The following is a 17776-nucleotide window of genomic DNA, read 5'->3' on the forward strand; positions in this document are numbered from 1 at the left end:
GAGACAGACATGACTATTGTGGATCCTCTGGGGAGCCTCAACAACATCCTGATGCTGACGAAGCAGAGAAGAGTCTCTCCAGATCAGAACACCAGATGGTACAGCTTGGTCTGGTCTAGCATACAGCTTGCTCTCAGGGTCTGGTCTGGGCTTCTGTAAAGCACTTTTTCAATAGTGACATCAGCATCCATAATGATATGCGTCTGTGTCCCATCTTTATGGTTACCAGGACAACGCTAGCCCCTCCTCCCTCCCGGAGTCCCCGTGTCGTGCCTCTCCTGGTAGCACCTTACTGCTGGGTAGGAAGAGGTTGTCTGTGCTGCTGGTGGACTGCAGGAAAACAACAGGGCTGAGTGGAACTGTGAGAGAAGGAGAAGAGAAGAAAGGATCAGATTTGACTCATCAAAGTAAGTGCTGTAGTTTAGTTTGAACAAAAATAATAGATCTTCCCACTGGTATCTGTTACCAGGACAACCAGCAGAGTTCTGTTAGTTGACATGAAGATGGACTAGTATCTTTTACCAGTGGGGCTGTCCCCGACTAATAAAAATCTTGTTTGACTTTAGCCACCTGTTCTTTTCACCAATCAATTGGTGCAAATTTTAAACCTGTATTTCTATATATACACTACCGTTGAAGAGTTTGGGGTCACTTAGAAATGTCCTTGTTTTTGAAAGAAAATCATTTTTTTGGTCCATTAAAATAACATCGACAATCAAAGCCACAAATGCTGATGCTCCAGATACTCAACTAGTCTAAAGGAGGCCAGTTTTATTGCTTCTTTCATCAGAACAGTTTTCAGCTGTGCTAACATAATTGTAAAAGCGTTTTCTAATGTTCGATTCGCATTTTAAAATGATACACTTGGATTAGCTAACACAACGTGCCATTGGAACACAGGACTGATGGTTGCTGATAATGGGCCTCTGTAGATAATAATGGGCCTCTATGTAGATAATAATGGGCCTCTGTAGATAATCAGCCATTTTCCGCTACAACATTAGCAATGTCTACACTGTATTTATGATAAATGTAATGTTATTTTAATTGACAAAAGGACATGTATATCCTAACACGATCCGTGTTGTAAACAGTATTCTGCATGAATTCCGACTCTTTCAACTTTTAACAAAACAATTTTTTTAAATCAAATTTTGTTAGCAATCAAACATAGCTTAACACGGTCAAGTTGGGTTTCTGTGCAATCCTCAGACACTCTAGAAGGCAACCAAACATGTTTCATGATTCTACATTACGTATTGGCTATACAAGACCTGAATTAGCCCATGAAGGTTCTTGAACCAATGACCACTTATCGTTTTGAAACCTAGCTAGATAGCCAATGAGCTGGGATTTCCAGCAGTATGTGAACGCTGTTTGTAGGACAAACAGGCATCATGCTAGAGCTGTGCACAACAGAGTTCATTCTCTGGTGAAAGGAAACCAGATGCACGGTAGTTTACGTTTCACAGCAGTTCGTTCTCTTCTACAGACTTCTCAAGTCTGAAAAAGTTAAACATGGTTACTAAGAGTGGAAAAGCTAAATCTCAGTCCAAGTATAATAATTTTGATGATATTATTGCAGAAATCGACCAACAGAGTGACACAGAAGGAATGGATGAGGACTCTGCGAGTGACCAGAGTTTTGAGTAAGTAAAACAAGTTTTTACTTCTCATGCTAATGCAGTTGTTTAAATGGTTGCATATTTATTTATATATACACACACACACACACACACATACACACACACACATACAGTCAAAGTTTACATACACTTAGTTTGGAGTCCTTAAAACTCGTTTTTCAACCACTCCACAAATTTCTTGTTAACCTCTCTGGTACAAGTGCGTCCCACCTCGACAACAGCCAGTGAAATTGCAGGGCGCCAGATTAAAAACAACAGAAATCCCATTATTAAAATTCCTCAAACATACAAGTATTATACACCATTTTAAAGATAAACTTGTTGTAAATCCAGCCATATTGTCCTGTTTCAAATAGGCTTTACGGCAAAAGCACACCAAACAATTGTTAGGTCAGCCCCTAGCCACAGAACCATACAGCCATTTTCCAACCAAGGAGAGGTGTCAGAAATAGCGATTAAAATTAATCACTTACCTCTGATCATCTGGTGTCACTCCCAGGTCTCCATGTTAAACAATAAATGTTTGTTTTGTTCGATAATGTAGTTTGTGAACAGCTGTGATCAAACTGTCGGTGGTTTCACTCTGCTCTTGTATATTAAACCTAGCTCTCTCAAAAATAATGTCGTGTCTCCCTACAAAATGTGTTTCAAAATAGTCTTTAACGGCACTGTAGTTAACCTGTTGAATCTAGGGGGCAGTATTTTCATTTTTGGAAAAATAACGTTCCCAAAGTAAACAGGCTATTTTGTCAGGACAAGATGCTAGAATATGCATATAATTGACAGCTTAGGATAGAACACACTCTACATTTTCAAACTGTAAAAATATTGTCTGAGTATAACAGAACTGATATTGCAGGAAGGGACTCTTATTTAGAAAGCTCTGCGTTCCTATGCGTCCCTATTGAGCAGTGAATGAGATATCAACCAGATTCCTTTTTCTATGGCTTCCCTAATGTGTCTAGTGTCACAATACATAGTTTCAGGCTTTTAGTTTGAAAAATGAGCCTGAACGTCAACATTGCGTCAGTGGTCAGCTGGAGTCTCTCAGTGTTTTGTGCGTAAAAGACAAATGCAGCCATTGTTTCTCTCTTTCCTACTAAGAAGCCATCTGTCCCGGTTGATATATTATCGAATAGATATTTGAAAAACACCTTGAGGATTGATTATAAACAACGTTTGCCATGTTTGTCGTGACCACAATTTCCGGTCGAATTCTCAGCCAAACGTGAAGAACTAACGGAGTTATTTCGGCTACAAAAATAGTATTTTTGGAAAAAAGGAACATTTGCTATCTAACTGGGAGTCTCGTGAGTGAAAACATCCGAAGCTCATCAAAGTGCCTGATCCATTTAATTCTCTGTCAGTACAAGCCACTGGCCTGTCCGTGTTTGCGCCAGAGCCCGTTGAACTTGGAGTCGCAAACCCTGAAATCCCGCCAGCTTCTTCCTCTTGCATGTTGCTTAGCAGTAACTTAGTCCTTGCTCGTTAGCTAGCAAAATAATGATATGCGCTGTTTTATCTCCAACACTGTCCCCTCCCTGCTTTGAAACAGCCTGAATGTATGATTTACTTGGTACGTCCTTCACGTTTATGTGAATTTTACAACCACTTCTGACACCATGTAGTATGATCTAAAATAAGGACGCGCAACAACGAGGTTCTAGCTCCAGCCTGTTTATTAACCTAACCCTCGCATGTCCTACATAGGTACGGATACCCCCAAGGGACATCTTCAATCCTCAGGTTGTTTTTGTCATAAATAATTAAATAATATTTCAACCGGAGAAAAGCTTCGTCAATAGAAAAGGAGAAACAAGAAAGACGCGCTTGGCTCATGTCTGGAAATTTCCACTGTCCTCTCATTGAAAGTGCTGTATCGCCCTCACTTTTCAGAGTAAAAGCCTGAAACAATGCCTAAACACTGGTCACATGTAGAGGAAGCCATAGAGCTCATGAATTGGGTCCTAAGTCTTTGTATGGTGGATAGGCTTTCAATGGAAAAACAGCCTTTCAAAATAATAGTACTTCCTGGTTGGATTTTCCTCGTTTTCACCTGCCATATCCATTCTGTTATACTCGCAGACATTATTTTAAGTTTTGGAAACTTTAGTTTTCTACCCAAATCTACTAATTATATGCATACCCTAGCTTATGGACCTGAGTAGCAGACAGTTTAAAAACCTGTCTAGGACAGGTGTTCCTCTAGGGAAACGTTTCAACAAAAATTGCCCGAAATGTCATTATTATAAATATTTAACTTCAATTAAATCATAAGTGCAATACACCAAATGAAAGCTAAACCTCTGGTTAATCTAGCCACCATGTCAGAATTCAAAAAGCTTTACTGCAAATGTGATTATTGATCAGAAATAGCAATAAAATTCATCATTTACCTTTTGAAGATCTTCTTCTTTTAGCAACACTAAAGGTCACGACAAAACAATAGTGTCGTTTTGTTCGATATAATCCATTTTTATAGCCTAACAGGAAACACTTGTCGTAAATTCCGTGTCCTTCAACTTTGGACGTAACGTTCGATGTAATTACTCAATCTAAACGGACGTTTATCGAGTCATGTTTGGTTTCATTGCATTCCTCTGTTTGTTAGTAAAACAACCACACTTCATGGTTCTTTTCCGGGACATATTGACCGAAAGGAACTGATTTGAACACGGCAAACAATGACCTAATTGCGCACCAATGATATGATCGGTTCTTCGTTGATTGACTGTATTTCGGACCAATGACCACTGATCGTCTTGAAATCTAGCTGGGTAGATAGCCAATGAGCTCAGGTAAACGACAACGTGATGATTCTATCCAGGAAGACTATTGTTTGTGGGAAACTCAAGCGTATAGACACAACCATTCACCATTGAAAACTCTACGAGGCCACGCTGGTTACGTGCAGCATTTCAGAGAATAATTATGGCAAGTAAATCTTTAAAATCGAAGGCAAAGACAAAGTATACAGATCTACACGATATCATTGAGGAGATTGATAGAGATAGTGAGAGTGAATTACTACAAGAAGAGTCAGACCAGACAGTGACTATTCTTTTGACTCTAAATGGAGAAGATTCTGTGTTGGATTGGTGAGTAACGTTGTTTGAAATGAATCATATCAAATATTATTCATTTGAGTTGTTTCAGATATTTTTATATTTTTTGCCAGATATAAAATATGACATGAAATATAAAGTACACATATGTATAAAGTACACATTGCTCTACATTGTGGGTGTATCTGTGTGTCTGTATATATTACATATATTTTTACATGTCCATTCCATGTTTAGATAAAATACAACACCTCACCTTAGTGGATGTTTACTTACTCTATATATAATCTGTGTCTGTTTTGTCTTTATTTCACAGTCCCAGCGATTCTGATTGGGAGCCCATACTGCCAAGGTGCAAATCCCCCACTGAAGCTGGTCCATCCGCCCGGCCATCAAGAGGTGTGGAGCCGGTGACAAAGAAGCGGAGGAAGGGAAGTGTGGAACCTGCTGGCAGTGCGGAGGAGGGTCGTTGGCACTCTGTGCTGGAGGAGGATGTGGCTCCACCGCCTCCAATTTTCAGACCAAAGAGGCCACCAGGTCCTCAGCTGGCCATGACCTCTAAGTACAGCCCCATGCAACTTTTTCAGTTGTTTTTCACCTCAGCAGTTGTTGATTCCCTGGTGTTGAACACTAATAAGTACGGAGCTAAGAAGCAGGAACGCAAGAAAGAGACATGGAAGCCCATTTCCAGGTCAGATCTTTTTTGTTACTTTTCTATGGTCATTTACATGGGTGTTGTGAAGCTAAAAACCCTGAAGGACTACTGGAAATCTGCACCCCTCTATCAACTGCCTTTCCCATCCACTGTCATATCATGCAAAAGGTTTCTGACAATCTCAGGGGCGCTTCATATCAGTGACCCAGAAGTTGATAAGGACAACGAGACGAAACGAGGCACGGCAAGGTTTGATAAGCTCTGCAAAATTAAACCTCTCTACCTCGACATCATTGAGGCCTGCAAAACCTATTTTCAGCCTGCCCAGAACCTTTCCATAGATGAGAGGATGGTAGCCTCAAAGGCCAGAAATGGCCTAAAACACTACATGCATAACAAACCGACTAAATGGGGTTACAAACTGTTTGTTTTGGCCGATTCTGCGTGTGCATACACGTGCAATTTTTTTGTCTATGAGGGGAAGAACAGTTGTGCGACCGGTAAGAGACTGAGCTATGACTCCGTTATGCAGTTATTAGATTTTCAGCTGCTAGGGAAGGGCTACAAACTGTTTGTGAATAACTTTTACACAAGCCCTACCCTGTTCACAGACCTGAGGAAGCTGGATGTGTGGGCCTGTGGCACCATTCGGACCAACAGAGTGGGCTTTCCGAAAACCAGGGTGAACGACATGCCTAAGCAGGCTGAGCGGGGTACCATGAGATGGATCCGTGAAGATGGCCTGCTGTTTGTGAAGTGGATGGACACCAGAGAGGTGGCGATGTGCTCCACTATCCACAAGTCCTTCAGTGGTGATCACGTCGTCAGGCGTGTGAAGGACGCTTCAGGGGCATGGACCACCAAAAATGTCCCCATTCCTGCAGCCATCAAGGACTACAACAAGAGCATGGGAGGTGTGGACCTGTCAGATGCGCTGATAGGATACTACAATGTTCTCCACAAGACAATGAAATGGTACAAGACATTTTTCTATCATTTCATTGACATTGCTGTGGTGAATGCCTTCATCCTCCAGAAGGAAATGGCTAAGAGCTGTGGACAGCCCCCCATCTCACAGCTAGCCTTCAGAGAGCTGCTCATCCAGGAGCTTGCTAGCTACAGCAAGTCCACTGTAGCACCTTCTGTCCCCTCTGCTCCAACTAGTAGTGTTCACCTGCCCAGATTCATCTCTGCAGACATGAATGTGCCTCGGGGCAAAAAGGGCACAGTAGGGAGACGTCGTTGTGTTCTGTGTCACAGGAAATGCCCCATCACCTGCACCAGCTGTTCAGTAACCCTCTGCTTTACAGCAGAAAGAGACTGCTATTGGGCATGGCATCAGAAGAACAATATTGTGTAGAGGACTGAGGGTCTTCACAATATTGTACATTATACATTGAATGTGCGTAAATAGTTACCCTTGTTATTTGACATTTTTTCAAATGTTCATATTTTTTTTTGGGGGGGGGGGAATATGTTAGAATGGCATTTGAGTGTTTTGTATATAGTAATTTACTTCAAAATGTATCACTGTACCAATTCGGCCCCTTGGGTACATTTGGGCAACTTGTGTGGGACACCTAGGTGACTATATACTCAATGTCATGTAGCTCACTCATTCCTGAAGATATCTTTCTGAAACTTTTTTCAAATACTGTTGCCATCTTATGTTCTCCATTCAAACCACCCCCAGCATCCTATCTGTATGTTTGGATGTTCTTGTTTCAGTTGAAAGATGATGCAAAAAACTATAAAAACAGAAAACGTATGTTTATTTCCTTGTATTTTCTTCTACCAGATCTATGGTGTTATATTCTCCTGCATTCAATTCACATTTACACAAACTTCAGAGTGTTTTCTTTCAAATGGTACCAAGACTATGCATATCCTTGCTTCTGGGCCAGAGCTACAGGCTGTTAGATTAGGGTATGTCTTCAGGCGGAAATTGCACAAAGTAACCCGAAAAGGATTTTAATAAGGTAAGGTAGGTTGAAAGGTTGGTCAGTTGTTTGATCGGTCAGTTGGTTGGTAGGGTCTGTCAGCTGGTTGGTAGGGTCTGTCAGTTGGTTGGTAGGGTCTGTCAGCTGGTTGGTAGGGTCTGTCAGCTGGTTGGTAGGGTCTGTCAGTTGGTTGGTAGGGTCTGTCAGTTGGTTGGTAGGGTCTGTCAGTTGGTTGGTAGGGTCTGTCAGCTGGTTGGTAGGGTCTGTCAGTTGGTTGGTAGGGTCTGTCAGCTGACAGACAGAAGATACATAATAAAGGAGAGACTATGAGTAAGAAAGTGATCAGAGTAACCATAGCAACAGAGGACATGGTGTCAGCAGCAGCTCTCTACAAAACCTCAAATGTTGCATCACTTCCGGTGGGCCTCAGAGAGACACATCTAGATGGCCTCAAATCTTCCCTTGGACAGATGTAAATGAGCTGTTGGCTAAATCTGGTGCTACGCATCACTTCTGAGACTTCTGACACCATTGAAATCAGTAGACATGAAAATTACCAGCACTCTGACTCTGTCCTGCACCAGGAGAGTCTAATGGAGGACAATCTAGAGAGAGAAAGATTTGTCCATTGCATGAACAGTTACAATTGATTTCCTCCAACATTACAGCATTTAATCTCACAGCACATTAGTTGTAATGTCTGAGATGAGAGATTCATCATACCTGCTCTTGATGAAGAGTGACCACTGATATCTTCAGATGTCAGGATGTTGTAGAGACGTTTGTGGAGGTGTTTGGGGATTTTGTGAGGGTTGTGGAGGTGTTTGGGGATGTTGTAGAGAGGTTTGGGAGGGTTGTGAAGGTGTTTGTTGGGAATGTTGTAGAGAGGTTTAGGAGGGTTGTGAAGGTGTTTGTTGGGGATGTTGTAGAGAGGTTTGGGAGGGTTGTGAAGGTGTTTGTTGGGGATGTTGTAGAGAGGTTTGGGAGGGTTGTGAAGGTGTTTGTTGGGGATGTTGTAGAGAGGTTTGGGAGGGTTGTGAAAGTGTGTTCTCTATGTTGATCATCGGAACTCATTTGAAGGTAACCTATACACACACATGGAAGCACGGAGGTAGTTTTGTGCCCCCAAAAATAAGGGGTTAAATATATGTAAAACAATATAAAATATTACCTGAGCTTTCTTATATCACCTAGATATAGGACAGACACTTCAAAACCTTATTACTTAAAACAAATATATGTATTTTTTTCCAGTTATTAAATGTGTTTTTCAATGCATTTCTATGGGCAATATTAGTAAAGCCCAAATTCAATATTTGATTTAAATATATCTATATAAATATATATTCAGTACCAGTCAGAAGTTTGGACACACCAACTCATTGTAGGGTTTTTCTTTATTTTAACTTTTCTCTACATTACCAAGAGTGCAAAGCTGTCATCAAGGCAAAGGGTGGCTACTTTGAAGACTCTCAAACATCAAATATATTTACATTTGTTTAACACTTTTTTGGTTACTACGTGATTCTATATATGTTATTTCATAGTTTTGATGTCTTCACTATTATTCTACAAAGCAGAAAAAAGTAAAAATAATGAAAATATCTGGAATGAGTAGGTGTGTCCAAACTTTTGACTGGTACTGTATATACATATAAATAAATAAATTAAATATTTAATTTGGGCTTTACTAATATTGCCCATAGAAATGCATTGAAAACACGTTTATAACTGGATTTTTCTTTTCAAGGTTTTTAAGTGTCCAAACTTTTGACTGGTATTACACATATATATATATATATTTATACCTAAAGGGGTCCTAGAATTAAACATCAAACAGCTAAATAATCCACAGTATGGCCATCTTAAAACAATTCCAACCAATAAAATACAGCTACATTTGGAGAGGACAGCATTCGGAAATCCAGATTTTGTTACGTTACAGCCTTATTCTAAAATAGATTCAATTAAGTTTTTCCGTCATCACAATAACCCATAATGACATCACAATAACCCATAATGACATCACAATAACCCATAATGACAAAGGAAAAACATGTTTTTAGGAATTTCCTCACAGCATAATTCTGCAATCACAGGTGGTTGTCCTGGAAGGTTCTCCCATCTTCACAGAGATGACCAGCCTTTCAAAGCACTTCATGGCTACATACGTGAGTGACATGGGTCGGTAGTCATTTAGGTAGGTTACCTTGGTGTTCTTGGGCACAGGGACTATGGTGGTCTGCTTGAAACATGTTGGTATTACAGACAGGGAGAGGTTGAACATGTCAGTGAAGACAGTTGCCAGTTGGTCAGCGCATGCTTGGAGTACACGTCCTGGTAATCCGTCTGGCCCTGCGTTGTGATCTGAGGACCCATGCCAAACCTTTTCAGTCTCCTGAGGGGGAATAGGGTTTGTCGTGCCCTCTTTATATAGCCAAATTATTTTTCACTCAGGAAGCTCCGGTAAACAGTGGTTGTATTTGCACTACTGCCACCACCAGGCCTGGAGTCCATTTTGACTTTGTTGATAGCTAGCCGTGTTAGCTAGCTGTCCGGCTAAAGACGTAGCAGCTAGCTGGCTACCGATCAACCTATTGTGTGTATTGAACATTCATATTGGACAGCCTTACCTATAGAGTAGCACCACCACCCATCAGCCCATTCTCTTCTTGAAGTCAAAGCCACAGTGTGTTTTGATCAAATCAAATGTTATTGGTCACATACACATGGTTAGCAGATGTTATTGGTGACATGCAGATGTTATTGGTCACATACACATGGTTAGCAGATGTTACTGGTCACATACACATGGTTAGCAGATGTTATTGGTCACATACACATGTTTAGCAGATGTTATCGGTCACATACACATGGTTAGCAGATGTTATTGGTCACATACACATGGTTAGCAGATGTTATTGTGAGTGTAGCGAAATGCTTATGCTTCTAGATCCGACAGTGCAGCAGTATCAAACAGATAATATCTAACAAATTCCACAACTAAACCTAATACACATAATCCAATAAAGGAATGGGAAATATAGAAGTATAAAACATGGATGAGCAGAAACACAGCAGCTAAGATGCAATAGATAGTGAAGAATAGATAGTGAAGGATACATTATTTACAGTTGAAGCTAAAGATTACATACACTTAGGTTGGAGTCATTATAACTCATTTTCAACCACTCCACCAATGTCTTGTTAACAAACAATAGTTTTGGCAAGTCGGTTAGGACATCTGTGTTAATGACACAAGTCATTTTTCCAACAATTGTTTACAGACAGATTATTACACAATCCCAGTGGGTCAGAAGTTTACATACACTAGATTGACTGTGACTTTAAACAGCCTTGGAAAATTCCAGAAGATTATGTCTATAGCTTCTGATAGGCTAATTGACATCATTTGAGTTAATTGGAAGAGCACCTGTGAATGTATTTCAAGACCTACCTTGAAACTCAGTGCCTCTTTACATGATATCATGGGAAAATAAATACAAATCTGCCAAGATCTCAGGAAAAAATGGTAGACCTCCACAAGTCTGTTTCATCCTTGGGAGTGATTTCCAAACGCCTGAAGGCGTCCTCTGGTCTGATGAAACAAAAATAGAACTGTTTGGACATAATGATCATCGTTATGTTTGGAGGAAAAAGGGGGATGCTTGCAAGCCGAAGAACACCATCCCCACCGTGAAGCACACAGGTGGCAGCATCACGTTGTGGGGGTGCTTCGCTGCAGGAAGGATTGGGGCACTTCACAAATTAAATGGCATCATGGGAGAGGAAATGTACGTGAATATATTGAAGCAACATCTCAAGACATCAGTCAGGAAGTTGAAGCTTGGTCGAAAATGGGTCTTCTTAATGGACAATGACGCCAAGCATACTTCCAAAGTTGTGGCAAAATGGCTTAAGGACAACAAAGTCCAGGTATTGGAGTGGGCATCACCACGCCCTGACCTTAATGCTATAGAAAACAGATCATTTTACCCTTTTAAAAATAGTTATAGGGGGAGGTCCGGGGGATGTCTGTCTTTGAAAGGGTCATTGTAATATTTAAGATGTCCCCTTTATTGATGACCTAAACCTAAAAGTCAAGGGGTCTGAATACTTTCCAAAGAAACTGTAAGTGATTGAGGAGAGAGCATAATTGCTATATTCTAATTAAAATCATTGACCCATAAGGGAACACATGACCAAAGCAATGCGTGACCCATGCAGAATTAAAACAATATTCATCTTAATGAGAAATATAATCTAGTAAACAAATGTTTGCATAACCAAAGACATGAAAACTGGTGGGAACATTGTATTTAGCTAGGATTTCATAAGGCCAGGAAGGTCATTGAGAATAACTATAGACAATAGTTAATGTTGCTAGTTTAGGGATGAAGATAGTGAAGGTTCATCAATGTTAAGCATGTTTTTTAATTTGACGTGGAAACAATGTTTATTCAACCAGTGGGAGGCTTGTAAAAGCCCACAGGAAAGTGGAATGAGGAACTCTTCATTGAGACAATCATGAAACAGCAATCTGTGGGTGAGTTGTAGTGGATATAATAATATAAGGATCTGCTGGAGTCCAAGTCAAACCAAGATTCTTTATTTCTGAGCTCAGAGAGAACAACAGAGTTTAGTATTTGGTATTTTACTAGGATCCCCATTAGCTGTTGCAAAAGCAGCAGCTACCCCTCCTGCGGTCAACACAAAACATGACACATAATTGTCACGTCTCTCGTTGGAAGGCATGGACCAAAGCGCAGCGTGGTAAAGTGTTCATGATTTTTATTTAATCAAAAAACATTAGAACAAAATAACAAAGAGAAGAATGAACAGTTCTGTAAGACAAATCAACTATACAGAAAACAACTACCCAAAAAACACAGGTGGAAAAAGGCTGCCTAAGTATGATTCACAATTAGAGACAACGATAGACAGCTGTCCCTGATTGGGAACCACACTGGCCAAAAAACAAAGAAATAGAAAACATAGAAATAAATAAACTGGAATTCCCAACCGAGTCACACCCTGGCCTAACCAAAATAGAGAATAAAAACCTCTATGGCGTGACAATAATACAGAACATCAATAGACAAGAACAGATCAAGGACAGAACTACATACATTTTGTAAAAGGCACACGTAGCCTCCATATCAATGCATACACACAAACTACCTAGGTCAAATAGGGGAGAGGTGTTGCTTTATCTGTTTTTTTTAAACCAGGTTTGCTATTTATTTGAGCAATATGAGATGGAAGGAAGTTCCATGCAATAAGGGCCCTATATAATACTGTATGCTTTCTTGAATTTGTTCTGGAATCTTGTGAACTGTGAAAAGACCCCGGTGGCATGTCTGGTGGGATAAGTGTGTCAGAGATGTGTGTCATTTGACTTGTAAGAACTTTGATGATATCTGTACATTACAGGAACACCTGTGATGACAAAAGTACAATGATTCATGTTTTGCTTTAGCTTGAGATAAAGAATCAGTGGTAGACACCTTGCAAGTGCATGAAAAGGTCAACTGTACAAAGTCAGATGTCTGTGTGTTGAAACTATATTTTAGGTAACAGATGGATAAAGGGAACTAAGAGTTCTTGTTGATACTATGTTCCAGTCTTACTTCCAGTCTTACATGACTAGGTAGTGGATTCATTTGGCTTCCCTCCAGGCCTGAGGACAAAGACTTTCCTCTCGGCTCATGTTAAAAATATGACAGATAGGAGTGGCTATAGAGTCAGCTACTGTCCTCAGTAGCTTTCCATCTAAGTTGTCAATGCCAGGAGGTTTGTCATTATTGATCGATAACAATTGTTCCACCTCTCCCACACTAACTTTACAACATTCAATACTTGCACTGCTTTTCTTTCATGATGTTTTTTTCCATCATTCTTTATATCATTGATCTTGGCTTCCTAATAAAACATATTATTTTTGTTGAGTTTGGTCACATAATTTCTCAATTTGCAGTATGTAAGCCAGCCAGACTTATTAGCCACTCCTTTTGCCCCAACTCTTTCAAACATAGTTTTTAAATTCCTCATCAATCCATGGAGCCTTAACAGTTCTAACAGTCAGTTTCTTAACATGTACATGTTTATCAATAACTGGAAGAAGCAATTTCATCTGGTAAAAACAGGTCAACACATTATCAGTCAACAATATAAGACAATGGGAGCACTGTGTATGTTCTCTGATGAGTTGTGAGTCAATGAGATGTGAAATATCAATATACATGCTAAGAGAAGTAATTTCTCTCTCCTGTGTAGATTCTCTAATGATGTTTACGTGACTGTTATGAGTAATATGTTTTCCCAAAATCGAATCTTCTGTAAAGCCTTCTCCTCTGTGTCTCATGTTCTTTCAGGCTTCCTAAATGGGCAAATGCTTTGCGCCCTGGGAGGAGTGGTAATGCATCTCCCCTGTGTGTATGATCTTGTGCTGTTTCAGGGTCCCTAACTGGTTAAAACACTTGCCACACTGGGAGCAGTGGTAAAGCTTCTCCCCTGTGTGTATTCTCTTGTGCTGTTTCAGGGCCCCTAACTGGTTAAAACACTTGCCACAATGGGAGCAGGGGTAAGGCTTCTCCCCTGTGTGTATTCTTTCGTGTTTTTTCAGATCCCCTGTCTCATTGAAACACTTGCCACACTGGGAGCAGGGGTAAGGCTTTTCCCCTGTGTGTATTCTTTCGTGTTTTTTCAGATACCCTGCCCAGGTGAAACACTTTCCACACTGGGAGCATTGGTAAGGCTTCTCCCCTGTATGAATTTTCTCATGAGCTTGTAGGTGTCCTTTCTGCCTATACATCTTTTCACATTGCGAGCAGTGGTAAGGCTTCTCCCCTGTGTGTATTCTCTCATGTCGTTTCAGCTCCCCTGACTGGACGAAACACTTTCCACAGTGGGAGCAGTGGTAAGGCTTCTCCCCTGTGTGCATAGGCTTCTCCCCTGTGTGTATTCTCTCGTGTCGTTTCAGCGTCCCCAAATCGCTACAACCCTTTCCACACTGGGAGCAGTGGTAAGGCTTCTCCCCTCTGTGTATTCTCTCGTGCCGTTCCAGCTTCCCCAAATCGTTAAAACGCTTTCCACACTGGGAGCAGTGGTAAGGCTTCTCCCCTGTGTGTATTCTCTCGTGCCGTTCCAGCTTTCCCAAATCGTTAAAAATCTTTCCACACTGCATGCAGCGGTAAGGCTTCCCCCTTGTGTGTATTCTCTCATGAGTTTTCAGGTTTCCTTTCTGGTTAAAACTCTTTCCACACTGGGAGCAGTGGTAAGGCTTCTCCCCAGTGTGTATTCTCTCATGTTGTTTCAGCTCAAATAAGTGGTTACAACCCTTTCCACAGTGGGAACACTGGTGTCGTCTTGCTGGTTTGGACGTCCCTGGCTCTGGTTCCTCTGAATCTGGTCTTTCTCCTGCCAAAGACAGTGTTTTTTTAAAATAGAGACCCGAATGAAACCTCCACATGATAAAACGGCCTTGCTACGAGGGTAAATCCTAATCAGATCCCTCAATAACCTAAGGCCCGTTTTAACAATCTCAGTGTGATTTTAAAACAAATGTTGTAAAGTTTCCTGGTAATTACTGACAATGTTTACACTACTTATTTATTCATTCTATTTTCGTCAGAACACAAAAAACTAAACAGTTCTAGGACACTCAAGACACAGACGTCACTGGATTCCAATCGAGCAGGTAGTTCTAAATATATAACTTTAATAGCTGTATGATACAGAATGCGACCTACAGTCGTGGCCAAAAGTTTTGAGAATGAAAAATATTAATTTCCACAAAGTTTGCTGCTTCAGTGTCTTTAGATATTTTAGTCAGATGTTACTATGGAATGATGAAGTATAATTACAAGCATTTCATAAGTGTCAAAGGTTTATATTTACAATGACATTAAGTTGATGCAGTGTATATATTTGCAGTGTTGACCCTTCTTTTTCAAGACCTCTGCAATCTGCCCTGGCATGCTGTCAATTAACTTCTGGGCCACATCCTGACTAACGGCAGCCCATTCTTGCATAATCAATGCTTGGATTTTGTCAGAATTGTGTTTTTTTTTATGTTTGTCCACCCGCCTCTTGATGATTGACCACAAGTTCTCAATGGGATTAAGGTCTGGGGAGTTTCCTGGCCATGGACCCAAAATACTGATGTTTTGTTACCCGAGCCACTTAGTTATCACTTTTGCCTTATGGCAAGGTGCTCCATCATGCTGGAAAAGGCATTGTTCGTCACCGAACTGTTCCTGGATGGTTGGGAGAAGTTGCACTCGGAGGATGTGTTGGTACCATTCTTTATTCATGGCTGTGTTCTTAGGCAACATTGTGAGTGAACCCACACCCTTGGCTGAGAAGCAACTCACACATGAATGTTGGTACCATTCTTTATTCATGGCTGTGTTCTTAGGCAACATTGTGAGTGAGCCCACACCCTTGGCTGAGAAGCAACTCACACATGAATGGTCTCAGGATGCTTTACTGTTGGCATGACACAGGACTGATGGTAGCGCTCACCTTGCCTTCTCCGGACAAGCTTTTTTCCGGATGCCCCAAACATTCGGAAAGGGGATTCATCAGAGAAAATGACTTTACCCCAGTCCTCAGCAGTCTCACCAATCCCTGTAACTTTTGCAGAATATCAGTATGTCCCTGATGTTTTTCCTGGAGAGAAGTGGTTTCTTTGCTGTCCTTCTTGACACCAAAAGTCTTCGCTTCACTGTGCGTGCAGATGCACTCACACCTGCCTGCTGCCATTCCTGAGCAAGCTCTGTACTGTTGGTACCTCGATCCCGCAGCTGAATCAACAAGCCTTCTTCACAACAATTGAACCGCTCTCCTTGAAGTTCTTGATGATCCGATAAATGGTTGATTTTGGTGCAATCTTACTGGCAGCTATATCCTTGCCTGTGAAGCCCTTTTTGTGCAAAGCAATGAGGACGGCACGTGTTTCCTTGCAGGTAACCGTGGGTGACATATGAAGAACAATGATTCCAAGCACCACCCTCCTTTTGAAGCTTCCAGTTTTGGGGGAGATTCAGTTAATTTGCATAGAAAATAGGGACTTTGCAATTAATTGCAACTCATCTGAACACTCTTCATAACATTCTGGAGTATATGCAAATTGCCATCATACAAACTGAGGCAGCAGATTTGGTGAAAATTAACATTTGTGTCATTCTCAAAACTTTTGGCCACGACTGTACACACTTCCTTAAACATAAAATAAGTAAATAAGTAATTTTAAGTGGAAGTCCAAAACTTGTTTTTAAGTTGAAGACACAAAGCACATCAGTAAAATCTCCCCGTTGTTGAAAGGGTTCGACACCTGCTGTTTTAGTGGCCCAATTTATTATTTAGACGTTCACAGGTTTTCAACATTTTGACTATCGCTGATGTGATATTTTGGGTAAAGTAAAAAATAAAGTGAAATATTTGGAAAGATGTTCCTAAAACTGATAGAAACTACAATAATCTTTTACATCCCTGTTAGTTAACATTAGTTAGTTAACATGTATTCTCTGCCAAGATAATCCATCCACCTGACAGGTGTGGCATATCAAGAAGCTGATTGACCAGCTTGATTATTACACAGGTGCACCTTGTGCCGGGGAAAATAAAAGTCACTAGTCACGTTTTGCAGCTGTTTCAGGACAGCACTACAGGGATTCTATTCAACTAACTTTAATAACTAGGGTTAATAAATGCCTGGCGCACCAACAAAACTTTATCTTTACCCCCCCTCTAACAATACCGCTACAGAATTAGCATAGTAGGCCATGTAACTTAAGGTAATCTGAAATATTATTATTATTCCTTGACACCCATTCTGAAACTCACTGCAGCTCTTTGTAAGTGTTGCAGTCATTTCAGTTTCCGTGGTAACTGACGTGTACGGTGTTGAGTCATCCGCATACAGACACACACTGGCTTTACTCAAATGTCGTTGGCATGTCGTTGGTAAAGATTGAAAAAGGTAAGTGCCAAACAGCTGCCCTGGGAATTCCTGATTCTACCTGGATTTTGTTGTACAGGCTTCCATTAAAGAACACTCTTTGTGTTCTGTTAGACAGGTAGCTCTGGGGCAGCAGGTAGCCTAGTGGTTAGAGCGGTAGGCTAGTAACCGAGAGATTGCTGGATCGAATCCCTGAGTTGACAAGGTAAAACTCTGTCGTTCTGCCCCTGAACAAGGCAGTCCTAGGTCGTCATTGAAAATAAGAATTTGTTCTTAACTGACTTGCCTAGTTAAATAAAGGTCACATTTTAAAAGAAAAACTCTTCATCCACAGTATAGCAGGGGGTGTAAAGCCATAGGTTTTTTCAGCAGCAGACTACGATCGATAATGTCAAAAGCCGCACTGAAGTCTAACACAACAGCCCAAGCAATATTTTTATCATCATCAATTTCTCTCAGCCAATCAGTCATTTTAAGTGCTGTGTTTATTGAATGTCCTTCCCTAT

At 40.8% G+C, this 17776-nt stretch overlaps 1 protein-coding gene across 1 annotated transcript; it reads left to right on the forward strand.

The window, feature by feature from the left end:
* Positions 1–354: 354 nt before the first annotated feature.
* Positions 355–13856, forward strand: LOC110511905 (piggyBac transposable element-derived protein 4-like). Its single transcript, XM_036972707.1, has 5 exons — positions 355–407; positions 1586–1649; positions 5028–6271; positions 13681–13721; positions 13848–13856. The coding sequence occupies exons 2-5, from the start codon at positions 1615–1617 to the stop codon at positions 13854–13856; spliced, it is 1329 nt and encodes a 442-aa protein (XP_036828602.1). The 5' UTR covers positions 355–407; positions 1586–1614.
* Positions 13857–17776: the final 3920 nt, after the last annotated feature.

Source organism: Oncorhynchus mykiss, unplaced genomic scaffold, assembly GCF_013265735.2.
Source record: "Oncorhynchus mykiss isolate Arlee unplaced genomic scaffold, USDA_OmykA_1.1 un_scaffold_190, whole genome shotgun sequence".
Classification (NCBI taxonomy): Eukaryota; Metazoa; Chordata; class Actinopteri; order Salmoniformes; family Salmonidae; genus Oncorhynchus; species Oncorhynchus mykiss.